Here is a 27870-nt window from a genome sequence, read left to right as displayed (position 1 = left end):
TCCTGTTTGTTGTCTGCTTTTGCTAAGTTCTCTTTAGGCAATCTATGAACTCTGCACCCTTTTAATTTTATGCTTTTCACATTCCTAAAGAATGAGGTTCTCATCATGAAGTTGCCACAAGGGTTATTGGTTTAGAAAACTTGGATGTCAACTTTCTTTCTAAAAATGACTTTTGCTGCACAGAGTATAACATTGTAGCTGTGGTTTCTGAAGTTCAGAAATAAGGTTTTATCTTTAAGGACATTTTTTTGCTATTCTGTGGTGAAGTTGTCAACACTTTTTAATATATAAGAATTTCTCTCTTTTCCCCCAATATAATTTCTTCCATATTTTCAGATACTTACATCATCTAAACCAATTTGTTGGCACCTTTCACCCCCTACCATAGAGAGAAAGCACGGTACAGATTTTAAGTGCTGACAGAGAGAGAACTGTTAATTTGCCTAGTCTGCAACCTGTGCAATTTTCTACTTTTTACATAGAGTATAAATTTCCTGATATTCACATAGACGTTTTATTAACTATCAATATGCTGGGTTAAAAAAAAAAGTGGCTTTTCCAAAGATGATGATTTCCTACTTGTTACTGTCCAATCACCTGAACACTATTGATGGTGAGCAATGATACAGCCATGGTTTGGAGATAACTGCATCTTTGGAATCCCTTCACCTGGCAGAAAAACCAACCAAAGCAAAATACCCTTCAGGAATTCAGTTTAAATGTGAGGAATTATGCAGTTTTATAAACCTATTTCCTTTTGGCATGGACTTTTCAAATCTCATTAGATGACTCACATAGATAACTTCTACTTCTCTATGTGCCAGCCCATCATCCTTCTAGGGGCCGGAACCATCACAAACACTGGTTTTCTGCCATTCTTCCTCATCTGCTGAGAAGAACAGCACCTCCCTCCACCCAGCTGCCCAAGCCCTGGACTCCAGAGTCACCTTTGTCACCAGCCCTTCCCTCAATGACCATGTCTAATCAGCCATCAAGTCATGTCAATTCACCTCCTCAAAAGCACACGCCCTTCTTCTCTTGCTGGCATTCCCCACTGTTACAGCCTCGTTTTACACCCCCAGTGTTCTTCACAGAAAATATGTCAACAGCTTCACATTGTCCTTTCTCATTCCAATCTTGCTCCTCTAATTTATTTTCCATGAAATTATCAAGGGGCTTCTCTAAAATGCAAATCTGCTCAAATCATTCCCTTGTTTAAAAGCCTTCAACGAGGCGCCTGGGTGGCTCAACCTGTTAAGCGTCCGACTCTTGATTTGGACTCTGGTCACGATCTCGAAGTTTGTGGGATCGAGCCCTGCATCGGGCTCAGTGCTGACAGCACAGAGCTTGCTTGGGATTCTGTCTCCCTCTCTCTCTCTGCCTCTCTGTTGCTCACACGTGCACGCTCTTGCTCTCTCAAAATAAATAAACACAACAAAAAAAAGTAAAAGCCTTCGGTGGCCTGAGGTTTTCTGGGTAGAGTCAAATGTCTTAGCATGATGTACAAGGTTATTTCAAACTATGTGTCTTGTCACTTCCTCCCCTCAAATCCAATGTATGTATATAAAATTTGAGCATGTAATATACTCTACTTCAATCTCTGTTTCTCTTCCACTCCCTACTCAGGCCGCCAGAGTTTAGACTGTAAAGCCCTGGAGACAAGAACTGTGTTTCATTGAAGAATATTTCCTCAGTGCTGGCTACATAGTACTGTCTAACTAAAAGTTTACCGAATGAGTGAATGGATGAATGAATGAATGAAGTGTCAACTCTCTACTGTCGTGATCTTGTCCAACCTCAGAACACCAGACTAACTGTTCCTCAACAACTCACCTTCTCAAATTTCCCACGCTCACCTCAGCTGTCACATTAACACAAGTCACAGGTTTACCTTCTTCCATCAGATTCTATCTTGTCTCCATCTTTTCTTTGCTCGGCCTCAGCCAGATTCCCTACAACTTTCCTCCTACACATAAAGTGCACTAAATCGAACTCTAATCTTCTTAAAGAGTTAATGTGCCTCCCTAAATGACTAATTTACTACTAGAAAGTGACTTAGGCACTGGGGAGAATCTGGCTCATTATTTAATAGCCAATAAGGCCAGCTGTTTCATTTCAAGAAATTAATGGTCTTTAAAACCTTTCCATATTGTACCAACTGCTCTTCTCGATGGAGAGCCAAGTGACTTTTATTAGTAAGGTTGATAAAATCCAAACCCTGTTAGCCCTGCTCTAGCCTTCTTCATAATACCAATAGAGTCTTCTGGGACATCTGGTTATTTTTGCTTTACTCTCTCTGTTGATTTTTTTGAGATATTTTCTTTGCTGGATTTTCTTTGGTTACTCCCTTGGAGACTGCAAAAGGTGGTCTGACAGCTGCACTCCCTGGCCTGATGTCTTGACCCCCGGCCTTCTTGACTTCTTAAGGAATGCCTTTCAGCATTAAGCCTAATTTGGCGGATACAGTGAGCAGTTTGTTACTTTCAGGTTAGCTCATTCCATCTTTGGTCGCCTGAAATTACTCATATGTAAAAAACATTCACATTCAGGGGATGTTTTATGCAACCATCTTTCTCTTATTAATATCCCACCATTAGGGAAAAAGGTCAAGAAAAGGCTAGATTAGACCACAAATCCTTATTATGAGACAGAGAGATAGCAGCCCTTGGAGTTTTAGCCATTGATCAGTATTTTATTTGAGGACATTCAGCTTTTAAATATTAGGATGAAGAAAGGATATTTGTCATCTATCAGCAACTCACGTCTCTATTTTTTTCGAATAGAAACCGTTACCAGTGGCACATGAACAACTGTATTACAACATCCTACATATGTTAAATGGATTATTTATCTAAATTATACATGGTGGGGTGGCTGGGGTTTAATGTTAGTATTTTACTTTCTTTGGGTTTCCTGTGGTTTTATGCTGCTAAGATTTATAGTGGGATTGACGTAGTACTTTGTGTCCCAAAGAAGGTTGTTATTCCTTCTCCTGAGTGTTTCCTCTCCCTCTGTACTCCCTCTTTGAGTAGAATGCTACCTCTCAAAAGCTGGGAAGATAGTAGGATGTGTAAATTCTTCTTTAGGTCATACTGGTGAACACACAGAGGTAGCCTCTGGAACATAAGCAGGTCCTGTGATGCGGGTGCCCGGTTAAGAGTTTCATGCCATCCATCCTGCTTTCTGGGATTTATATGCTGGGAAGGGTTTGTACTTTCTAAAAGCACACAAAAGGCAGGGTCCAAAACAGAAATATATATACACATTATGCTGGGGGGGGGGGTGGCTAAAAGGTTGACCAAAATAAATTTTCTTGCTAAAACAATTACATTCACTCTGATATTGAAGACACCCTTCAACACAGTAAGCTACTGTTTGGGTATTTTTTCTCATAAATTTTACAAATGAAATATTCTCTATAAAGACATTATTGTCTTATTGAAAGAAAAATGCCAGCCACATAGAAATCATAAGGGGAAGATTTTTTAAAATGACCCTTTTAAGAAGAGTTTACAGTAAATCCCCCCCCCATTCAGTCAGTTTTAAACTCATTGGTCATAAAACTTTCTCACTCACTCCTTTCCTCAGAAATATGCCCAAAATGTTATTCATTAAAAAACTGGGATGGGGGGTGCCTGGGTGGCTTAGTCAGTTAAGCATCTGGCTCTTGATTTCAGCTCAGGTCATGATCTCATGGTTTGTGAGTTCAAGCCCTTTGTCAGGCTCTGTGCTGATAGCATAGAACCTGCTTGGAAATTTCTCTGTGCCCCCCCCCCCCTTCCCTTCTCCTATTCTCTCTCTCTCTCTCAAAATAAATAAATAAACAAAAAAATTGGGGGCGCCTGGTGGTTCAGTTGATTAAGCGTCCAACTCTTGATTTCAGCTCAGGTCGTTATCCCAGGGTTGTGGGATAGAGCTCTGCATCGGGCTCTGTGCTGAGTATAAGCCTGTTTGGGATCCTCTCTCTCTTCTTCTTCCCCTTTCCCCTGCCTGCTCTCTCTCTCTCTCTCTTTCTAAAAACAAAAATGGCATGTAATTTCAGGAACTTGAGGACCCCCTGAAACCTATCAGTGGACAATTTACATATGTTATATTAAGACCCCTTTCACAGTTCCTTTGGGTTAGCCAAAGTAATAACATGTACTATCTCCAGATAAGTCTCTTTCTGGTAGAACTACGTCTCTTTCTCACAGAAAGTCAAAGAGCAACGTCCAATGATGTAAGTACTGTCTTTGGGGAGCACACTTGGGGTTCTCATCAAGCGCATCTGAGGAACACAGCATGCATATCCCAGGGGATGCAAGGTGTGTGTGTCAGCTCAACAGTCACACCATGTTCAATGCCGCGGAGGGTCAGTTGCAACAGCTGGCAGAGGGTCAAAGAGAGGAGCGCACCTTTTGCAAGAAGAAGTGCCACCTTAAGAAAGGATCCCATTTGGGTGATCCTAACTACTCCTAGGACACTGAAGATTTGGTGTCATGGTATCATGTTCCAACGGTCCAGATCAGAATGCTTCAGGGCACTTGTGTATTCTGACATAGAGCCTCACTGCGGTGAGAGCAAGAAACAAAAATGTGACTGGTTGATGCATGTCAATAAATTGCACAGGTGTCTTCTGCATTATTTGTACAAAGCCATTTAACACGGGTATCTAGACCATCATGTATTTTTTGTGATTACAACAATATCACGGCCAATACTGCTTGAAACTATGTTATGAAAGTACCTTACTGCCTAGGATGACATGTGTGTTCAAAGCATTCCTGTGGTAGAATAAATAAATAAGAAATAAATGAAATCATAAATAGCTAGAAGAAAAATAGGCTAAATGTATTTGATCTCATGAAGATAACTTTTTACATATAAAAGCAAAGCACAAATCATAAACCAAAAGATCGAAGATTTAACTTCTAAAAATTAGAAACTCCTATCTACCATAAGTATAATTTAAAGTTAAATTAAAATAATATTAACATACGTCGAAGTGTTAATATCCTTAATATACGAAGAGCTCTAGTAAATCAAGAAGGATTGAGCACCAAGATAGAAAAGATATGAAAATAGATGAGCTACCACAGACTGAAAAAAAAAATTCCCATAAACATGTAAAATTCAACTTCATTACAACTAAAGGAATTGCCAATTAAAACAATTTGTGATCATAATTGGTAGCTTTTAATCTATTAAATTGAAACAAGTTAAAAAATATTTTATATGCAGTGCTGGTGAGGTGTAAGTTGGGACAACCTTTTTAGAGGTCAGTCTGGCAATATATACCAAGAACCCTACAAATGTTCACTCTTTGATTTAATAATTACGTGTTAGGAATTTACCCTGTAGCCCACATGATTTGTAACCTATACATTTTGTTCTCAGGAAGATGAGCTTAGGCATCTTAAATGACTGGATGTGATTGATCCAGTTGCATAGGCTCCATGGATACAACACTGACATCTCCATAAAGTCTCATGCTAAGGTGAGACCACAGGTGCAGTATGGCTAGGGCTCTATGACTAGTCCCTGCATTTGGCCAAGCTCTTGCTATTCTTAATTGGAGCAAAGGTGGCCTGTTGAAATCCATGCAAACTTGACCAGATATGTGTTGACAGCCATCATCATAAGTAAAGTCACCGCAGACTCTCAAATTGCGTCATGCATTAATGGGCATGCTTGAGTTAGGCAACCTAACTACCAAATTCCCATTTTCCCGAGGCTTTTGTATTTTGGTATTCTCGGAGGTGCTGCTGTGTTTCAGTGATGTTTTAAACATGGACTCCACGGAAGATGAACTCATCAAAGACTTGACATCATTTTGATGAATTGTACCTTTGAGTGAAACAGAGAACCCGGAAATACATTCTTCTGAGGTTACGCTCTTGGGAGGCTCTGTCAATTCTATCATCAGTCACTGTGCTCCGTATAATACATGACCAGTTCATACAACACCTACTTCAAAAATACAATGAACGCATGAAGACTTTCTAGAGCTCCTTAAAAATTATGTATTTTTTTCTTGTAAAAGGACACCAGGGACTGACCCACTTTGACCCTGGGAGTTGACACTCACTTGCTGTAGCATTGCTGCCTGCTCCCATCCAACTCACCAGCACTTCAGGTCCACTGTCGGACTTATTCCACATATTTGTGCTTCGTGGCTTAAGGCTTCCTTGTGCCACTGCTCTAGCTATGCAGAAGTGCTGGGGAGCTGGCTCTTTCAGGAGCAATCCTTAGCCAATGACAAACAGGACTTGCAAGACAAATTCTGCAACATCCGTGCTCTCAGGTGGCACAAGGTGTGGATGCGTTCCATACCATTTCCAGAGGGTCCTTGCGGAACTGATCCCCATTGCCTACGGCAGTAACCTGCTCATTAATGTGGTATAGACTGGCTTTCTTCCCTGCTCTTCCTCACTCTCCTTCTAATACTTCCTGGGATCGCTTCCCTAGTAAAATCGCTTACACTCAAATCTTGGTCCCAGGGTCTGCTTTTGGGGCAAACCCAGCTTAAGACTTTAGAATGAGGACGTTTTTGACTTTTGAGTTTGCACCAGAAAATTATGTCAACTTCCACTGTTCCTTGTTATTGCTGCTGTTGCTACTGCAATAAGAGTAAAAGGAATTCCCTGTATCCTTTCTCCAGATTTACGACATCTTCACCTTTCGTCCCATTTACGTCATCATTCATTCTCTTTGCATTCCAGTCTGTTCCCTTCCCCTCCATGCCCCTCTTTCTCTCCATATATATAAACATGCACACACATATCATTATGCATACATATTCTTTCTGGAACCATGTGCGAGTAAATTGGAGGCTTGCATCTTTTTACCCCTGAAGTTTTTGGTGCATATTTCTGAAGAACAAGGATGTTGTTTTATAAGGAAAGCATAATTACCAGAATGATTTCCACTGTTTCTTATTATATTCATGCTTACACTTTATGGGGTCAGAGCTATGCTTAGTCATAGAACGCCAGATGGCATTAAGTCACCAACTCTTATTACTTGAGAAAAGTATAATTTCCAGAATGAAATTACACGGACAGTGACAGATAAGCCTTTGCTGCCCATATAAGCAAGGAAGACATGTCACAACCACACACTGATGGCCAGGCCAATGCAATTTGCACTGGCCACCTGCCTCTTTTTGTACTTTCTGAGGATGAGGCTCTGTGGTTTATTACATCATCACCCTTGATATGCCCTGGGGTCTTCTGTGTTCTAGAGTATACGTATGTCTAACATCCTGGATTAGCCACCGCCTTTCCCATCCATATTGAGCCATCTCTACGGCACATTTCAGGATCTCCTGGAAGTCTAAAAGGCACTTCAAATCCAGACATGTCCCAACTCACAGTCATGATCTTCCCCCTGTCCCAAACCTAGTCCTCCCCCAGCACTTCCTCTCTTGGGGAACGGTACCATGCTACCCACGTCGTTGTGTGGGGATTCGTTCTTGACACCTGGTTTCGCTCACCTCCCAAAGCTCCACATGCCATCCATCATCGCGTTCTGTCAGTTCTTCCCACCATCTTTCTCATCTCTGCTGTCATCACCCTCACCCTCGTACGCCCCACCATCTCCCGCCTGAGCTACAGCAATAACCTTTGAACCGGTTTTCATCCCTCCACTCTATTCTCCACCCTGCAGCTAAAAAAATGTTTGAAACGCAAGTCTGACCATGTCTTCCTCCTGCTCAGAACCCGGAAATAGTTTCTAATTAGCGTTTGAACAAATGCAAACATACTAAGCACTCGTGGTCTGACTTCTGCTGACTTCCGATACGCTCTCACATCTCCCTCCTGGCCACACGGTCTTTTCTCAATCTCTTGGCTCGCCGTGCTGTCTCCTACCACAAGGCCTTTGTATATGTTGTTCTTTCTGCTTGGAAGGTGACTTATTCCTTCTCTCTAACCTCCTTCTGGTCACAGCTCAAGTCTCACTCCGTCCCTTGATTCAGGCCAATTTCCCATATTTTCTGGAATCATGTACCTCTTGTTTTTCATGAGGGGCATAGCTACAATTTTATGTTTTCTCTGTGACTGTACAATTATTATCTTCTCCACTCGATTACAACTTCACAGTACAGGGACTGTGTCTTGTGGGCTTATTATTGTATCTTCAAGGCCTACAGAGTGTATTGTATTTAGTATGTGGTCAGCAAATAGTTGTTGAATGAAGGAATAATCAAGCATAGATGACTTTGTTAGCTCATCTCTTTAGGCTATGAAATCACACAGTTAGCTCTGAACAAGTCAGGACTAACCTGGGTTTTTAAAAAGATCATATGAATGAAGTGACCAGAAAGAGGACAAACTATGGAATTCAAGCTGTTGACAAGGTGGTCACATAAGTGACTTGTCTATAACCAATCCACCAATCCACAGAAAGCAGTCCTCACATCATCCTGGCCATATTACAAGCAGCGCATCCGGAAATCACTCATAAAATATTGGCTAGAATCTCTGTCTTATATATGGACCGGATTCTGGATATTAGAAAAGAAAAAAAAAAAGACTGTAAAAGGGTGTTACACAGTCTAGACCGTTCAGCATACGTTGTCAAAAGCACCAACATATCAGTGGAAAGTGATCAAACACAAACCCCAATCCTGATTTTATAGGACTGTCTCCAGAAGAAAAACTTCATTGTGGCAAACTCCTTAAAATAGCTCAATGTGCTTATTTTCCATCTTAGACGTCTGCTGCCACAATTACAGCTCTTTCCAGTACCTCGCAAAACCCAGGCTGTCAGACACTATCATTTCTGGAAATGGGTGTGTGTTTGCCTCAGCTGCTTGTGAGCAATTAGTGGGCAGAAACCTTATCTGAACAGTCACCACCCTGTCTTCACTTTCAAGCAATGGCCAAGTTTAAAGGCGACTTATCGTGCCCCAGAGCGTATTGTTGGTGGAGAGTGGCCAGTGAGAATTGCCAGGTTCCTACCTATTGAACATGTCATTCCATGTTCGACCATAAGGGTCAGGTTTGCTGATTGTTGAGTGGGACAGCCCTCCATTGGGACAAGCCCCAACCACTTCTATCTAGACTTAATTGAAGACTTGGAATATAAGCAAGAACACATTCTGGAGGCTGCTCTTTTTGTACCAACCCTTCCCACATTTGTATTGCAAATGTTTGCCTTTGCTAGAAATAATGGAGCTGGACCAAGGTGTTTCCTGGCACAATGACTGAGGTTATGGGGCCTGTGTCACATGAAATCCAGGGCACAGATGGGCTCGTGTGGCACCTCCGTGGTAACTGACTGCCAAAGTTCTCTTCTCTGGACTTGAAGCAACACAGTAAACTGATGCCATCCCTCCGCAGTTATCTGGCATTTACATCTCAGCCATGTCCCCTGAGGATTTGCCAGGACTACACCGTGAAAGAAGCAACAGTACTTCCCTGGCTATGAAAATTGCTGAAGTGGAACCGATTGGTAGATTTTTTAAACACTAGCATAACAAAGAGGCAGTCTTTAAAAGAGGCACTGTTTAAAAGATATTTCAGCTGGAAGGAGGTGGGTGTTTATATATGCTAAGGGGAGCTCTGTGGTTCATGGTTGCTGTTCTTAGTAATTTTGAATGCCTATTAGGGGTTTGTTCATTTTAATGTTATATGCTGCAGTGATTTAGGGTGGGGTCAGCATAGCAAATGTGGCCTCAGTAAGGGATAGTCATTGAATGCTTCTCTTCTGCTTGCTCACAGCCAGCCTAGCACAAGACAGCTTGATTTATAAAGATTCTAGAGGTTTCAGAGGTAGAAAGGGCCAGACTACCAAAGTCTGCCATTTATTCTGTGTGCAAACTTGGCCGTATCACTTTGCATCTTTGAGCCTCAGTTTCTTCATCTATAAAATAGGGATAATAAAATTTATTTCAGGATTGTTACTAGAAACAAACGAGGTCAGATTTAAGGCACCCACTAGAGTTCCTAGAGCACAATAAATGCTTGCCAAGTGTTGGGTCCTCCCCTGTGCCCCATGGCCAGTGCTTCTGTGAAAAGGCAGCGTGGAGAGCCATCTGGGGGCTGGGAACCCGGTCCATGTACTTGGGGTGGACCGCCCTAGGTGGAGCCATTTACAGCCGTATTTATGCTCCCAACAGGAACAGAATAATTGTCGTAAGGAAAATGTGGCTTTCTTGTTTTTACTTAGGGAAAACTTAGTGATATAAGAATAAAAATGGTATGCTTCAAAAGTAATTTTCTTTTTCCCCATAAATTCCCTATTATTTGTCTTACTGTATCTTATTATTTTTTCACCATCTGCAGCTTTCAACATTTTCCATGTTCTTTGGAGCCCTAAGAAGCAATGAATGTATTTCTAATGTGGCCTAGGATATCTTCCTTCCCATGAACTCACATTACTCAAGAAAAGAGCTGTTGTATCCCAGCCTCTCCTTGATTTGTCAGTGTTAGTGGTATGGTAACATGAAATAAAAAAGATCTTGAGGGGTGTCTGGGTGGCTCAGTCGGTTAAGCGTCTGACTTTGGCTCAGGTCATGATCTCACAGTTCGTGGGTTCATGCCCCACATCGGTCTCTGTGCTGACAGCTCAGAGCCTGGAGCCTGCTTCGGATTCTGTGTTTCCCTCTCTCCCTGCCCCTCCCCTGCTCATGCTTTGTCCATCTCTGTCTCAAAAATGAATAAACATTATAAAATAAAATTAAAAAAAAGATCGTGAGAACCAGAAAGAACTGAGCTTGAATTCTGATTCTGATCTTGCCACTTCAAGGATGGACTTTTTTCTTTTACAAAATGAGCATCATAATGACTACTACCCAGCTGGATGGTGAGGAGAAAATGAGACAATCCATATAAAATGCATGGCACAGGGGAGGTGTCTCACAAATTTACATCACTCCCCTTATGCCTTTGCTTTAATTGTTCTTAGTTTGATTTTCTTTTCATATACAATTGGCTAGCTTAGGAGTAAACATGACATCTTGGAAACAATCTGCATGCAGATTTTGGTGATAAAAATGGAAACTAAACCTAGTGATTTTACTCTTAATTATTCCTGGTGAAGACATCATGTGCTCACGCATTTGGGGAGGCACTCGCTCTTTATCCCAGATGCCTGCACGTTTCAGTGATGTAATGTTCTTTTAAATAATCATAAAACATAGCCCTCCCAAACACATACAAACCAGATACGATGACGAATGAATACACTTGGTTCATTCAGAGTGTCTCTGCCTGCAGTCAGTTGAAGCCAGGACAAACTCAGGAACTTGGGCCAGGCAGGGGACAGCAGCAAATGGCTGGAGAGATGCAAAAGACAGAGGGAGGCAGGTGCAGCGTGCGAGCATCAAGCAAAGCACTTCAGCAGGGTCAGGAAACCTACCAGAGTGATTCCAATGCCATACGCTCTGGTGGCAGATGGTGGAGCGACAATGCAATTGGAAAACATCAAGAATAACCAAAGAATATGAGACATTAGAGACAGAGCAACACTCTCCATGACGCAGCTGCCTAGACACAAAATAACCTTTCCTTAAAAAAACAAAAAAAAAAGAAAAAAAAAATAACCTTTCCTTTTCCTTTGGCTGGAGAAGTGGGAGATAAAGGCTAAAACTCGAATATGTGTAGGAGGGAAATCGTGGAAGCCAGCTTACCAAGTTTAACATGTTTCAAGTTCAAGGTAATGTCAGATGTGGCACTGTTGAAATAACAGGCACATCCCCCTCCTCTAAAAACAGTACCTACCTAACGAACAGTGATGGAATAGTTTAGAATTTTCTGGGGAAGATGAGGGAAAAGTAAAGATCTGTGGAATTTAACATATGTGGTCCCTCAAGATTCACTTAAAACTGTTTTGGGGACATCGGTACTGTAATGGGTCTTAACGTGTTTTAAATCGCGTGCCGTGTAACTAAACTCGTAATGGAGGCCTTCCACTGAATAACTAATATTAAATATTCTAACTGGCACCAAGGATATATTGGCTATGAGGAAATGATGAGAAGTTGGATTACCACGGACTATTATCTGAGGAACTAAGTGACATAAAAATGATACGGCGGCAGCATTAACCCCCTGATCTCAGCTGTTTGGCATCTTAAGGCAGTATTACCTGCTAGGGCTTTCTGCATTTTTCAGGAAGTTTGAGTTGACAAAGGGGATATCTTCATCTCCCGAAGAATTAAATCGCCCCAATTCATCATTTTGACCTCTGCCTTGCGTGAGGTGGTGTCAGCGGAAGCAAACAAGCGGCCGACTCTACACGGCCGGCCGGGGAAGCGGAGACTAGGTTTTCAGCACAGGAGCCCGAGGAGAGAGGACGAGAAGCTCACCCCGCTCTGGTGGGAGAACAGAGCTTCCCTGATGTTCACGAGGCATTACAGTCTACGGTAGGCGGATGCAGGAGATAGCATCTAGACAGAATCTTCAGCCCGTCTGAGCTTCCCTCCAAAGTCAGGGCAGCGATCACAGACAGAAGCACTGAAAGGTGGCTGTCCACGCACGGAAAGGCAGTTCAGATAAAGCTGTGCCACCAGGGAGGTAGGTGTCAGAGAGACTGGCCAGGATTAGCCGTATCTCGATGACGCGCAGCAGGCCCCTGTCTAGTGCCCTGTGGAGCAGAAGTAGCCGGAATGGGCTCAGACCCTGGCTGAACAAGCAACTGCGGCCAGGCCCGCCTGGAGCAGTGCAGACATTCTCACGAAGCCCCTTATCTGACACACTGGCTCTGTGGCAGAGAGAAGCAGTCAGTCAGGCAACCTGAGGACTTTGTCCACTTCCACGGGCCCAGACGCCTGAACCCCTACCCCCGCCAGACACGCACTCACACACATAGACACCTAGTGTGCTGATTGCTCAAGTTGTCAGTGCACTCACTCCATCACGATCTAGCTTAGCTTCAGCAAAGACCAGTACTGTGGCATTGGTGGAAATCTTTGCAGAACTCGAATGTCACTGCCATCTGCTTGGCAAGTGCTATAAAACAATGCAAGTTTGGCAAATGAAAATCAAGTAGCTGTGAGCAGAGCGGAAGCTAACTCAAAGAGAACCGGAGAGATCAGGGAGGGAGAGGGTCTTCAGGCAGCGAGGCAAATGACAATCAAGGGCACCGGGGATGCCTAGACAGAATGCTTTCGGGGAAAATACGATGGAGGTGGCACGGTGCATGTTGCAAGCTTCAAAGTTAGCGGTGTACTTGTGATTGAGTCTTCCTGGGTGGGCACAAGCATATGCAGACAAGAAAGCTGAGGCTGACAAAATGAACCAACTGAAATGTTACAGCGGAAGTATGTTCTTATGGCATGTTCTTCTGATCTGAACACAATCCCGCCCAATACCAAAACACTGGGAACACACTTAGAAAGCAAGTTTATTTTGGGTTCCTAGGAAGCAAGCATAAGCTGTTTGCTCCTTCTAAAGTTGCTCTTTCTACCCGAAATCAGTACTAGTATGTTGCTTCTCATTACACAGCCAAATTAAAGCTGCCTGAGATGATTAGAGACACATTTTCTTCCCCCTCAAGTAATTTATGTAATATGGGTTAGAGCAACATCAGGACTGGAAGCCAAATACAGCCTGAGCAGGCCTGTGTCCCACATCAATCTCGGGAAAGGGAGTCTCACTCTCTCCTCAGGAACGCTCATGCAGCTTTTCACCTGAAAATGTATTGTCACTTTTTTCCTTCCGGGTAGATATTATTCTTAATCTTAAAGAACCAAAGTACCAATTTGCAGATACTGCTTTTTCAACTCTCAGGAGTCTTCTAACAAAACAGGATTCCCTTTTTGGTAGACAAAGTATATTGCTTAATGTTCATCTAGCAATTACGCATTAAACTGTTCATATTTCAAGGGAAGGACCCCAGGGGATGGGAAGAGAATTGATTTTATGACAGCATTACAGAGATGTTTGAAAGGCATTACCTAACCTGTATATTAGTAATGTTCTGTGTCATATACAAAGATGAATAAGACATTGTCCCTGTCCTCAAAGGTACTTATAGTTTAGTGAGAAAGACAAGATGGTGAGCAAATGATACAAGGGAGTGTGATAATCACAGTTTGATTCCTGGTTTTTGGGTTTTTTTTTTTTTTTTTTGTAAAATTTGTTTTAACTGTTTGGGCTTAGGCTGCATATATCATGACCCTCATCTTTAAACATGTCAGTATGCATATAATTCTACTGAACAAGGATATTCTTTTTTTTTTTTTAAATATTTTTAAAAAGTAATCTCTACACCCAACGTGGGGCTTGAACCTACAACCCCGAGATCAAGAGTTGCATGCCCCACCGACTGCACCAGCCAGGCACCCCCACAGATTTTGATTCTGACTCTGAACTGGATAACTTTAGTCCCAGGGGTTAAATGTACAAATTTGCAGCCAGACTGCTTGGGTTCCAATCCAACGCTGCCATTTCTAGCTGTTGGACTTGGGCAATTTTACTTGTGCTCTTGCCTATGAAATGGGGATGATAATAATAAGGGTTGCTCTTGAGTCACAGGGCTGCTGTGATCACTAAGTCAGTAGACAGAAAGCATTTAGAACAGGGCCTGGTTCATAGTAAATGCTCAATTAGAGTTGACCATTTAGAAGCCTGGACTTCTACAGATTTCAGGGAAAAGCAACATTCTCATGAAAATTAGTGTTATGTTGGCAAACAGTGTCCTGAAACAAACAGTCGAGAAAACTTGGAAGAAATTCTTTCTCATAATTTACCCATATAAAAAAAATCTATTTTCATCTGTAGGCCAATGTATTAAAAACCTGTTATAAACATGGTCCTATGTGAGGTCCTCATGGTGGGTATAAAACACGATTGGTATAAAACACTGTCCCTTTTTTTCCAGAAATTTATAATCCAATGGAGGTAGAAAGGGGCAGCAAAGCATCATAATCTAATGCAGGGTATTTTCAGTGGCACAAGAAAGGTGCCAAACAATGTCATGGGTGTTAAAAGTAAGAAGAGCTAAGGAAACATGACATCGAGGTCTTGAGTTTTGGCATGGGAACTTTGAAGTATCTTGGGGTAGGATGGAGGTGTCAGGCAGGCACTTGTAACCGGGGTCACATTAAGAGTGAGATAGGAAGGTTAGCCAGGTTTGTTTTGGAATTATCATCATAGAGGTTGGGGACCAAATCTGTAGGAATCAAGGCAGCCACTCAGAGAGAATCTACATGAGGAAAGGAGCCAGAGGCAGAATCCGCTGGAAGCATCAGCGTCAGTGTCAGAAGCCTGGGGTTAGAGCCCGCTGTGTCAGTGGGTGGTATGGAAATAGAGCCAATAGGTATGAGCCACCCTTCCTAATCTGGGAACAAGAAGAGGCGTTTGCTTTCTTTGATGGACTAGAGTCAAGTGCATGGGGCAGTCTGGCCACCTGCGCCTTATATGAAACTCCCCATCCACAAGAATTACTGTCTCCCAGCATGCCCGTTAGCACAACTTGTTACTCAGATCATATGGGTTTGCTACATCCTCTTGCTTTTGACCATCTAGACCACTGGTCCTTCCCCAGAGTTGGCTAATCCTTTAGTCTCAGTTATACCCCCAGCATATAGCCACACAGGTGTTGGCTCTCCCCTTGTCCACACTGTGGGCTCTCAGAGAACTGTGCAGCCGAGCCTATGCATTTACAGTAGTAGGTAGTGGTGGGTGGGGAAGCAACTGCCAAGGGACTTCAAGGTGCAGCCGAGAGAGGAGTGGCTGATGGCGCAGGATCCCCGAGAAACCAGTGAGAGTGAGCTCTGTGGTATGGGTTTGACTCACTAAAGAAACACATCTTCCCCAGAGATAAAATTAAAAAGAGCTAGCATTATGAAAAAAAAAAAAATCCTTACAATACGTCAGGCCGGCTTTTCACTAAAGGGTTTTGCTTATACTTAGTACTCACACCAGGACCACACAGAGGCCCTCACATCATCCCCATTTGCAGATTAAGAAACTGAGGCTGGAGCAGTTAGATCACTTGCCCAAAGTCACGCAGGTAGTAAGTGACAGAGCTGGGGCTCTAATTATGGCCCGAGTCCACGTTCATGCCGTTGCTGTCACTCCTCAGGCAACGTGGTCAGTGAAGGCAGCGAATCTGAATTGTAGGGAGCAGAAGTGGAGGAACTCACGTTGAATGTGTCAAGGCCACAGAGGAGAGGAAGTGAGGTCATCTCTAGAGACTGGGCTTGGGGGGTTTTGTCATTTTCACAGAATTCAACGGGAGTAGAACAGGGTTGGAACGGCCACTGTGGGATAGTCAAGGGAGTCGACAGCACGACCGACAGGACTTCTGGACAGCAGCAGTGGCCCAGCTGGGGTTGCATAATGTGCATTTTGTAGTGGAACCAATGAAGGCATTTTTATGAGGGTTTCCAGCAACCTCTCACCGCCCCCATATAGAGGACCACAGAAGAGATGTTTTTGCTCACTCCTTAGGCCTCAACACTTGATTACGAGCCCGGAAGAGCAACGTCCTGTGCGGGTGCAGTGAACCATCTGTAGAGAAGGGATAATGGGATCCCACGGGGCCCGGGATGGGCCAGGTGGGAACAATGGAGGCTTGGGGTGAGTAGCGAGTTCACTGCTAGAGGGACTGACCACAAAGAGGCCTGTGAAAAGAGACTGGGGCTGGGAGGCTGAAGCGAAAAAGCAGCTGTTTGCAAAAATACACACGCTGATGTTCACACATTACGGCAGCCTAAGGAATGGCCGCTTCCCTACTTGCTCAGGGTGAGTAGTAATCTGTGTCGGGCAAGAATGCTGATTTCACTGTGTCTACCAGCAGAGAAAACTGGGGGCTGGACAGGAGGGTAAAACATTGGCCCTGGTAACAGCCTGGTGTTTGCTAACGAGGCTGTAGAGGCTGTATTACAACTGCTCTGCTTTCCAAAACAGCACCCTCAGGAGACAAGAAATAAAGTCATTTTCCTTCAGAGGCAGAAGATTTAACATTGCTTAACAATAATACTTAACATCCTTAGCCCTTAGCCTTAGGCAACATCCTAACTACCAAGTGCTAGGAATTGTCTTTTTCCTGGGTGAGCGAGGGCTCTGGCTTTACTTGTCGAAGTGTCTTTTCTACTCTGGCAGCAGGTTGCGGGAGCCTCCTGTGAAGAGGACTGAATTCCATGACAGCATAAAAGGGTGCCCCTTGATCAGGGCTACTAACTAACTCCATGTGCTGGGGGTGGGGTGGGTGCTGAGGTGCATTTTCTCTCTGGGTGTCGATGGTTCCGAATTTGACATACAAATCGATATTACTGAGTCAACTTTAAAACTCCTGTCATGCTCTCCACAAACCACATGGGAACCACATCGGTCAGTAGCCTATTTAGTCCACTGGAAGGTCAGCCACCAACTTCCCATAGAGAGAATTATTCCTATTTTTAATTAAAAAGTTAACTCCATAAATATTGTAAAGCTCCCTGCCTCTGACAAAGAGGGGATCCGGTGCCTACAGAGATGTGCTGACTTCGCTCCTGGCAAAGGGGGAGAGCAGTGGAGCTGCTGTGATTCAGTCGAGTGAACAGTAAAATCTCCAGGGTGGGGAGGACTAGAAAACCAGGGTAAACGTCACTGGCACACAGAGCTGAGTCTGCATACCTTCTTGAAGCCAGCAGTGGGTCCCCTGCCTCTGCACTGTGCCTCTTCCTGGGTAAATATGGAGCCTCCCACGGACTGGAGCACAGTGGTGAGCATGCCTTGCATCTCCCCTTTAGATGTTGAGATGGAAACTCGAGGTGGGGCTCCTCTACTTAAAAACAAGCGCCAGGGACCTTTCCTGCATTTGTCTGAGCCCCATGCATTGTCCATCGTGGCCAACTTCTGGTTGCCAGGGAGCCACCAAGTTCTGTTTGCTCACGTGGCTAATCCTAATCACTCCTACCACCGTGTACGGGTGTGGGTGGACTACTGGCCAAAATTGTTTTTGGTCTAAGATGCTTCCCCTCCCGCTACAGTTATACTCTCGGGATTTTGTCAATTCCTGCATTGCGGTGATAGCTCCAGGGCCAGAAACCGCATAAATGCATTGCCTTTGTCAGAAAACTCCCTTTGCAGTGTTTGATCCTCAAATAGACTTGTTGAAAGTCAGCCATGATTGAGCATTTCAGGGCTTATTAGTAAAGATAAATAGGAGCTGGAAATTCAGAAGACTTTCTGCTAATAATTACTAAACTAAGCATCTGTTGTGCTGTCATAAAAAGGTGATTTGCGGTCTCCTGTCCTAGACAGTAGGGTCCCAAGGATGGACTGGCACTGTGTCTCCAGTCTCCATATTCTCGGGGCCTGATACAGCGTAGATGATTAATAGATAGATGGGGAGTGAATGAGTGAAATTTGTAGGATTTTCAATGTTATTTCTGTGCTTTTGATTTGTGCAAAAAAAAAAAAAAAAAAAATCCATTTCCGCAGTCTGGTGCAAGTTGGCCAGGAAGACATTAAACTGTTTCCAGTTTTATCTTTTTTTCTTTCCTCTCATAAGAACATACTACTTTCCATCTGCCTTAACCACAATTTCCATACACTTCAACACTGAAAGCCAGAAATGTTATATTTAAAACAAATTTTGGAGACGACTTCCATTTTTTTAAAACGAAAACAAAATAGTAGGCCAGGGAAAAATAAGGAGAGGAAAGAAATCAAAGATGAGAAAAGACTAGGAGACAACCTATAAAAAATGAAAATTGGGAGATAAATAAAATACAGTTGTATAGAAGCTTTTAAAATATTGTATTTTAAGTATTCTGCCCAATCAGTGTTAAAAATTGGTTCTCCACTAGATTTGAGATTTTATTACTTTTGAAAATCAACATACTATTTATAAGAGCAGATGGTCACTTAGGCTATGCCTGTTGCAATATCCAGGGTGGTATTTTTGTAAATTCCCACACAGAGTTGTAGCCAATGTGAAACTCAACGCAGTAACTCCCTCTGGGATAACACTTCAACAATTCCACTTTGATGAAAAAGCTCTATTTAGGATCCTCCCCCTTCTTTTTAAAAGGAGATATTCCGTAACATTTCAGTTTTCTGGCTGGCATTAACCTTTCTTTGTTTGTTCCCCCGCCCAACCCCCCCGCCCCCTGAACTCACGAATTCTCACACTCTTGATTCACTCCCGTAGTAGCCGTCCTAGACATAATCTTGGAAAGTTTTCCTCTTTGTCATGTGCTACTGATAGCAGACCAAAATTATTCTTCATCTCACAGATAAGAGCACAAACCTTTGAGAATTGTATCTCATTTTCAGGGGCGTTCAGTTACAGCATAAGTGGATCACGTTAGGCCAAAATCACCAAGTGAACTTTTCCCACGCGATTATTTCCTTCCCCCACTGTGTCTGTACCTCTCAGCAATATTTGCTGACAGCAAATACCAGGTCAGATTCTAAATCAAGCAAAGAACATCTTCCCAGGTTCACATTTCTCTCCTGCTTTTTAACACCCACACGAAGCTCCAAGGTTAAGGTTGGCTCGCCCTTCCTAGTAGGTAACTGCTAGGACAGAGGATTTACTATTTTATTGTCCCTAAGCTTGGTGCAGGATGTTCAATACCATTTTTATAGCAATGGCTTAGGATTTCCATTCTGTATCCAATATTCTTGCTGACATGTTCAATTGCAATGATATACTATTTTCTTCCCTTAAAAAATAACCCACAAGTGTTTCAATTATTAGCACAGTTGTGAAGATGGCACGAAGGTTGTAGCAGACGGCGGTAAGGCACATTATAACATATTCCAGTTTCAAAGCCAGATTTCTATTTCATGTAGATTTCTCTAAAGGCTTTATCGGTAGGTGAGCTGGTGGTGGGAGACCCCTGAGTGATCTACCTGGGTAAGGAGGCGTACTGTCTCTCCATCCCCTCAAAGCGGATGTTGTGTGCATTCCCATCTGGACCCTTTCCAGACACCTGTGGAGAGAAAAGTAATTAGAGATGAAGATCCATTATACACCCTAGTTACTGACAATGCATCGCAAAATTATAATCAGCGCACAAATGCTGCTGCTGCCTGCCAAAAATCAACCATGGAAAAAGCAAGCAAGAGCTCAGTATTGCTATAGGAATTGATGATCAAGCCACAAACATGGCATTTAACAACAAAGTCGCTTCTTTCAAAAAGGGTCATTGTCAAGCCGACTCTTTCCTGTCACCAAGCCAGGGATATTCTGTAGGCTGTGGGCCATTTTTCCCCCCTTTTACGTAGGCGTTAGTGTTTAGAACAGTTTTAGACTTGCAGAAAAATTGAGAAGACAGTACAGAGTTCCCATTCACTCTGAACTCAGTTTCCCTATTACTAACATCTCACATTAGTATGATACAGATCTTAAAATTAATGAATCAATATTGATACATTATTGTTCACTAAAGCCCATAGTTGACTTGCAATTTTACTCAATGCCTTTCCTGGTCCAGGACGCTGTATTACATGTAGGTGTCAGGTCTCCTTAGACAGCTCTTGGCTGTGACAAGGACCATGTTTTTTGAAAGTATCTTCTTCAACCTTTCTTTACTAACAGGGGCTGATGACAAACAACTGTCTCCTCCACAGCTCCCATGAAGTCCTTCCCTCCCCCAGATCTCACTTAGTTCTCTCCCTTAGCAACTACCACAGAGAAGTCATTAACTCTTTTCTGTCTAGGGTTGGTCTTTATTATGTTTTTCCCCTTCCTATGTACTTTCTGTGTTCCCCTCTCGTCGGGTCTCCTCCTTCGACCTCTGAGGATCTGAAGAGCAGTGACTGGCCCCAGGATGTTCTCGACAAAGTATGTTGGTTCTGTGAACGTGAAGACTTCATACATAGTGCTTCTGCGTCTATCATACCAATTAAAACCAGGATGAAAACATACACGTATTTCAAAGTTCTTGTTGACTGATCAATCCATCACCTGTTCATGTCGATGTATGTGGTTTTGTGGATCACTTACGTGCTTGCTCTCGTGCTGGGCCAGCCCTTGCAGAGTGGGCCTGGAAAGGGTAAACAGAACACCTGGACCATTGTAATGGGGGAAGGGAGAGTTGGCTAGTAAACACAGAACGTAACAGTGTCAAGTCAGGAGGGGGGATTTTTCCAGGTGGTACTCAGCTTGCAAGTTCTTTTCTTCCCACCAAAAGTTCTAGCTCTCTATAAAACCTCCATCCCAGCTTGGGTGGTGGGTGTAGGGAGGGTTTGTTGTGGGGGAGGGGGGTTGCAAAGCAAATATACACACTCATTTAGAGTAAGAAAGGCTATGCCTGGTGTCAAAATTATTACAGGAGGCTCTTCAGAGTGTGTCCTGCAAAGCCTTTTCGTATTTCACCAATACATGGAACAGGAGTGGCTGGAGTTATTTGAGAGGCCAACAGCCCAGTGAATTTCCCGGGGAAGGATAAAGACTGCACCTACAAACGTAGAGACGACTCCAGAGAGACTGAGAGTTCTCCGCATTAGGATAAAAGCCCTGATGTAAACCACCGTCCTTTCCAGCAAACATCAGGAACAAGGATGGCATCAGACAAGCTGGGGTTAAATAAATGGTACAGAAAAAAAAAGGGAAGGATACAATTATTGTCCTCAGCCTCTTCTATCTGAGCTTTGTTTTTAACCTATTTTTCATGGAGGGAGAATTAGCATGAATACCAGAACTATGTTGAAGATTATTTAATTGTGATTGTTGGGAGCACATTATGCTTATGTATCCGTAGTATGGCTCTAGACATTTACAAGTAACCTTTCTTCTTATGGCCACAAAACTCCAAGTTAATACTTTCAGCACTATTATCCAGAACTGGCCTGGCCTAATGATGCAGTGCTCAGCATTCTGGTGTCTCTAGGGGGCAGCACCCAAGTGCCTATCCTGATGAGCTACCAGTATATGAGATCATATAAAGCACAGGATGATCCTTATCTTAAGGAAGTTTCAGTCTTTTGGGGGAAAAGCAAACATCAGAAATGAAATAATTAAATAATGATGTAGGACAATGTATGATCCTGTGTCATTCAGGATGTTACTAACAGCACAGGTGACACCTGAAGGTGTTGGGAAAAAGCTTCACAGAAGTAGCAGAATGTAAGGCAAAGAAGGGTGGCATGATTCTCTATCAAAAATGATTCTGTTCGAACATAAAAAAAAAGGGGGGGGGCACCTGGGTGGCTCAGTCGGTTGAGCGTCCGACTTTGGCTCAGGTCATGATCTCGCGGTTTGTGGGTTCGAGCCCTGCGTCGGGCTCTGTGCTAATGGCTCAGAGCCTGGAGCCTGCTTCGGATTCTGTGTCCCCCTCTCTCTCTGCCCCACCCCTGCTTGTGCTCTGTCTCTCTTTCAAAAATGAATAAACATAAAATTTAAAAATGATTCTGTTTGTCACAAACAGAAAATGTACATATTTAATTATTATATTTATATAGTGTATATATTGCGTTTCGCTATTAACACGACAACCTCTTTAATGCAAGCATTGAATTAGTGACTACGGAGCAGCTACTGTATCCTGATGCCATGCTAGGCACTATATTCAAAGGAGTGAACAAGGGCTGGATTTCTTCATTGCTCTGAATATCGAGGAGACAGGCCTGCAAACAATTACGGTATGATGATATCACTGCTACAGTGTCAGTAGGAGAGAGGAGGCAGTAGGAGTCGGAAGAAACAGACACAAAAGTCCACCTGAGAGAGTTGAACACAGCTTCATTTGGGTGTTGAAGTTTCCTCTAAAATTTGAAGGCGAATGAGAAGTTTTTGTGGGGGAGAAGGCGTAAGAGTAGCAGGAGAAGGCATTCTAGGTAGAGGGAACAGAAAGGAAACAACATGGAGTCATTTACAAAACAAAAGCGCTCTGTTTTCAGGGAATGTCAAGATTTTGGTAAAGGAAGAAACAGAACCTGTGAAGGAAGAGGATAACCACACCACTACCACCGGAACTACTATTATGGCTATAACCATTATTGCCGATACCGTAACTTTTTTCTTAGGCAGCTTTATTTTTTTGAGACCACTTTTAGGTTCACAGCGAAATTGAGAGAAAAAGTACAGAGGCCCTATCCCACTGTCTCCACACATGCACAGCCTTCCCCAGTATCAACATCCCCCCATGTGGTACGTTTGTTGTAAGTGATGAAACTACATTGACACATCATTACCCAAAGCCCAGAGTTTACGTTAGGTTTCACTTTGGGGGTTGTACATTCTATGAGTTTGAACAAATGTATGGCATGTATCCATCATTCTAGTATCATACAGAATATTTTCACTACCCTAAAAAATTCTCTATTCTCTGCCTGTTCATCCCTCCCTCTCCCCAAACCCATGGCAACCACTGGTCTTTTTATGGTTTCCACAGTTTTGCCTTTTCCCGAACATCATAGAGTTGGAATCTTACAGTATGTAGCCTTTTTATATTGTCTTCTTTCACCTAGTAATATGTATTTAAGTTCCATCCATGTCTTCTCAGGGTTTGATATCTCATCTCTTTTTAGGGCTAAATAGTATTCTATTGTCTGGATGTACCGCAGTTTATTTATCCATTCATCTCCTTGGAAGGACATCTTGGTGCTTTCCAAGTTTTGGCAATAATAAATAAAGCTACTGTAAACATTGTGTGCAGATTTTTGCGTGAAGATAAGTCTTCAGTGCCCTTATGTAAATACCAAATACTGTGGCTGTTGGGTTGTATAGTCAGAGTACGTTCCGTTTGGTAAGAATCCGCTAAACCATCTTCCAAAGTGGCAGTGCCATTTTGTATTCCCACTAGTGATGAAGGAGAGTTCGTGTTGCTCCACACCCTCACCAGCATTTGGGGTGGTCCGTGTCCCAGGTTTTGGCCCTTCTAATGTGTGTGCAGTGGTATCTTATTGTTGTTTTAATTTATAGTTCTCTGATGACATATGATGTGGAGCATCTTTTCATATGCTTATTTGCCATCTGTATGTCTTCTCTGATGAGGTGTCTGCTAAGGTCTTTGGTTCATATTGAATTGGTTTGTTTCTTTTCTTATTGTGGGGTTTCAAGAGTTCTTTGTATTTTTGGGTAATGGTCCTTCATGACATGTGTCTTTGGCAAACATTTTCTTCCAGTCTGTGGCTTATCTCTTCATTCTCTTGACAATGTTTATTGCAGAGCAGAAATTTATAGTTTTACTCAAATTTTAAATTTGCGTCAGTGATTCATGTTGAGTTAATTTTTGTAAAGGGTGCACGGTCTGTGTCTAGATTCATTTTTTTGCTTGTTGGATGTCTGGTTGTTCCAGCACCACTGGTTGAAAAGAGTATCTTTGCTCCATTGTGTTTATCTTTACACCTTTGTCAAAGACCCAAATAAGTATTTATTTGGGTCTATTTCTGGGCTCTGTATTCTGTTTCATTGATCTATTTGTCTATTCTTTCACCAATACCACACTGTCTTAATTACTATAGCTCTATAGTAAGTCTTGAAGTTGGGTAGTGTCAGTCCTCCAACTTTGTACTCCTTCAAAATTATGTTGACTATTCTAGGTCTTCTAAACTTTAGAATCAGTTTGTGGAGATTCTTTAGAATCTAAAAAGCAACTTGTTAGGATTTTGGTAGGGAGTGCATTGAATCTATAGATCAAGTTGGGAAGAACCGACATCTTGACAGTATTAAGTTTTCCTATCCATGAATATGAACTATCTCTCCATTTATTTGTTTTTTCTTTGATCATTACCACAATTTAACACTTATTTGGTACTTACTGTTGGTCAAATAAAATGCTAAATGTTTTATTTTTATCAATCCATTCAATCTTCCTAAACCCCAATGGTTGCCCTGTTTTTCAAATGAGAAAACTAAGTATTTGCCCAAGGTCATATAGCTAGTACATGGAAAATCAGAGACAAAGATCATGTCTTTCTGAGCCCAGAGTCCAAGCTCTAGAGATATAGACATGGACCCGATCTTGGAGGAGCTAATATGCCAAGGAACTTGGTTTTACCCGTAGGTGATGGTGAAGCCATTGGCAATGGCTACTTGGTAAGTGATGGGACATATTTACAGGGTAGAAAGATTATTCTTGGCATAGTGTGGAGGTGCCAGTGATAGTTTGAGCCAGAGATGATAAAGGCCTAAACTAGGGGATATTCTGGGGTGCCTGGGTGGCTCAGTTGGTTAAATGTCTGACTTCGGCTCAGGTCATGATCTCGCTGTTTGTGGGTTTGAGTCCCATGTTGGGCTCTGTGCTAACAGCTCAGAGCCTGGAGTCTGCTTCAGATTCTGTGTCTCCCTCTCTCTCTGCCCCTCCCCTGCTCGTGCTCTGTCTTCGTCTCTCAAGAATAAATAAACGTTAAAAAAAATTTAAACTAGGGGATGTTCAAAAGGATAAAGGCCTACACTTTGTTAAAGCTTGGAGTTGATGAACTCACAAGTGTAGGTAGTGTGCTACATTGGGGGCAAGTCTTTTACCAACCCCACAAGGGCCTCTGGCCCAATGAGTGGAGTTTGATAGTAATTCTTGGTATAACTCACATGTGTCAGAACTTTAAGGAAAAATGAAAAAATATTTTAAATGGCCTGTATTTTCTTCTACTTTTCTCCTTCTTAACTGCTTGGGGCTTTCTGTTTTCAGAGCAACCAGGTGAATTCTGCTAAAAGGGAGCTCCCTCAGTCGGTATGATGGAGTGGATACTGGCCCAGGGAAGTTCTGCACATGCATGGCACCATTTCCCACGAGGATCCATTGGAGGTCATGCCTGGATGTCTTCTTCTACAGAGATCCTGAAGAGATTGAGAAGGAAGAGCAGGCTGCTGTTGAAAAGGCTGTGACCAAGCTGGAATTCTGGGGTGAATGGACTGCTCCAGATCTTGAGTTCATTGCTACACAACCTGAAGTTGCAGACTGGTCTGAAGGCACACAGGTGTTCTCTGTGCCTATTCAACAGTTCCCTACTGAAGACTGGACTGCTCAGTCCCCCACTGAAGACTGGTCTACAGCTCCCACTATTGAGATCACTTAAATGAGTAGGGACAACTACGAAGTGGTCTTAAGCTGCTTTTCCACAAAGGCAAACAAAATGAAAGTAAGGTTGACAGAAAATAAAGTTCCTAAAAAGAAAAAAAGGATAAAGGCAAGGGAGTGATATAAGAATATTAGGGGGACAGGTTCCATAAGAGTGACTGAAGATTAACAGGAAGGGTGTGCCCGGAATAATGCACAATTTTCTGAGCTTAGCAACTACTTGGGTTTGGTAACCATCACCAAGATGAGAATAAGGGATGGACAGGTTTAGGGGCAAAGGTAGGGGTAGGAGTATATTAGATATATTAAGCTTGAGTTGGGACATCTGATGATGATGTCTGATAGATAATTGAGTGTAAAAGTCTGCAGTGTTGAAGCCTGGACTAGGGATGTAGCACTGGGAAACATTCAGCCTATGGATGGGTACCTGAAACCTTGGAAAAGAATTAGGATGCCCACGGGTAATACGTAGACACAGAACAGAAGAAAAGACATGCAATGAGAACAGAGAAGAATACCCATAATAATCTTAGGAACACTACCATTTAAGGGGCAGGCAAACATGAGTTGAACCCAGGAGGAAATCTGAGGAGGTCTAAAACAGCAGTTGGTCAGGAAAAGAACTGGGAAAGAGTGTTATCATAGAAATCAAAAGAGAAGAATCTCACAAACAAGGGCGTGGTCCACAGTGTCCAAAGCAGTTGAGAACTTCAGCAAGGCAAGGTCTGTGGTCAGTATGGTGTGTTCATGTGCTTTACTCAAACCCCCTTCCTTGCAGAGTGTTACCCTGAATGACAGAGCTCAGAACTGCCTTTCCCAGAATGCCCTTGTAGTCAGTGTACCGGTATGATTTAAGCTGGGTCATGGAGGCAGTGGCCACACTTTCACCATTTACTCTGACAAGAAGGAAGCTGTGCTAGGTTTTCCTTGGCAGTCTCAGCAAATGTGCCATCGCGAGTTCCTAGGGTGGAGTGCAGCTTTTATAACCAGCTTTGGAGATGGCAGCACTAGAGGTGGCTTTCTGATTGTGGCACTTTCCTAATTATGGTGGTTCCTGATACAGGCATTGTTATGTGGCTCTGGAGCCCAAAGCTTTCTTACAGAAGTGGCAACAGCTCCCTTGGTAGCCTGGTTCTGTAGCATGCTGTGAGAACTCATTCCTGAAAGGTTGGCCAAGATGCCGTATCTTTAACCATCCTTAAGAGTCTGCAAGCCCATTAGTAGGCTATCATAAAGTTGTTCCTGCTTCAACTGGCTACAGTGGATTTTGTTCTCTGTACCTGAACAGTGACTAACATAAGTTCCACAGAAGTGTATGTGGGAATTGGCAAGGAGATGGTGACTGGTACTTTGTTCAGAGTGATTTCGGTGGATCGATGGGGAGAGAAAGCAGGGCTCCATGGTGTTGAAAATCTTTATTGCTTTCCCCCCAAAAGCAAAAACAAAAACAAACATTGGTTGTACTGTCTTATGCTATCATGCTGAGGAAATAAGACTAATACTTTCAAGTAAATCAACATTTGTTAGTGTCTCCTAAGTGGAGTCATGTGCTACGTACTCTAAAACCTAGAGATGAGAAAAAGACCTCTCCCTGAGGGACACAGTGTTAGTTAATGGAAATGATGGGAATAAATTTGTGTTCCATTATTTAAAAAGCGGACTGAGCTGATTTTTCTCCCTAAATCATCCAAAGATGACCTCTGTTAGCATTTACAAACATATACATATTTTAATGGCATATGGTTCCCCCCCCAACTATTTATTATTGACATTTTCCTAGATATTTCACAAGCATAAATTTTAATAGGTATACAACATTCTACTTACAGGTAAATCATAATTTATCTAAACTCCTCCTGTAACTTGATCAACTTTTATGTCCTAATCAGAAATGATGGCAATCCAGATTATTGTGTTGGGTACAAAGACTCTTGCAAAGAGCTGTGAATTGAGGGTAGGAAACTGCAGATCAAGGATTG

General features: G+C 42.7%; 1 protein-coding gene and 1 pseudogene across 1 annotated transcript in view; one reads left to right on the top strand and one right to left on the bottom strand.

Moving 5' to 3' along the window:
- Nucleotides 1–27870, bottom strand: part of PARD3B (par-3 family cell polarity regulator beta) — a 1004169-nt gene that overhangs the window by 36195 nt on the left and 940104 nt on the right. The window contains exon 22 of the mRNA XM_042949849.1: nucleotides 19779–19858. Within this exon, the coding sequence (XP_042805783.1) occupies nucleotides 19779–19858 (80 nt within the window). The remainder of the gene's footprint in view (nucleotides 1–19778; nucleotides 19859–27870) is intronic.
- On the top strand, nucleotides 25262–25398 carry LOC122229032 (annotated as a pseudogene).

Source organism: Panthera leo, chromosome C1, assembly GCF_018350215.1.
Source record: "Panthera leo isolate Ple1 chromosome C1, P.leo_Ple1_pat1.1, whole genome shotgun sequence".
Lineage (NCBI taxonomy): Eukaryota > Metazoa > Chordata > Mammalia > Carnivora > Felidae > Panthera > Panthera leo.
Note: the sequence above shows the minus strand (reverse complement) of the source record. Positions and strands in the feature narration are given on the sequence as shown.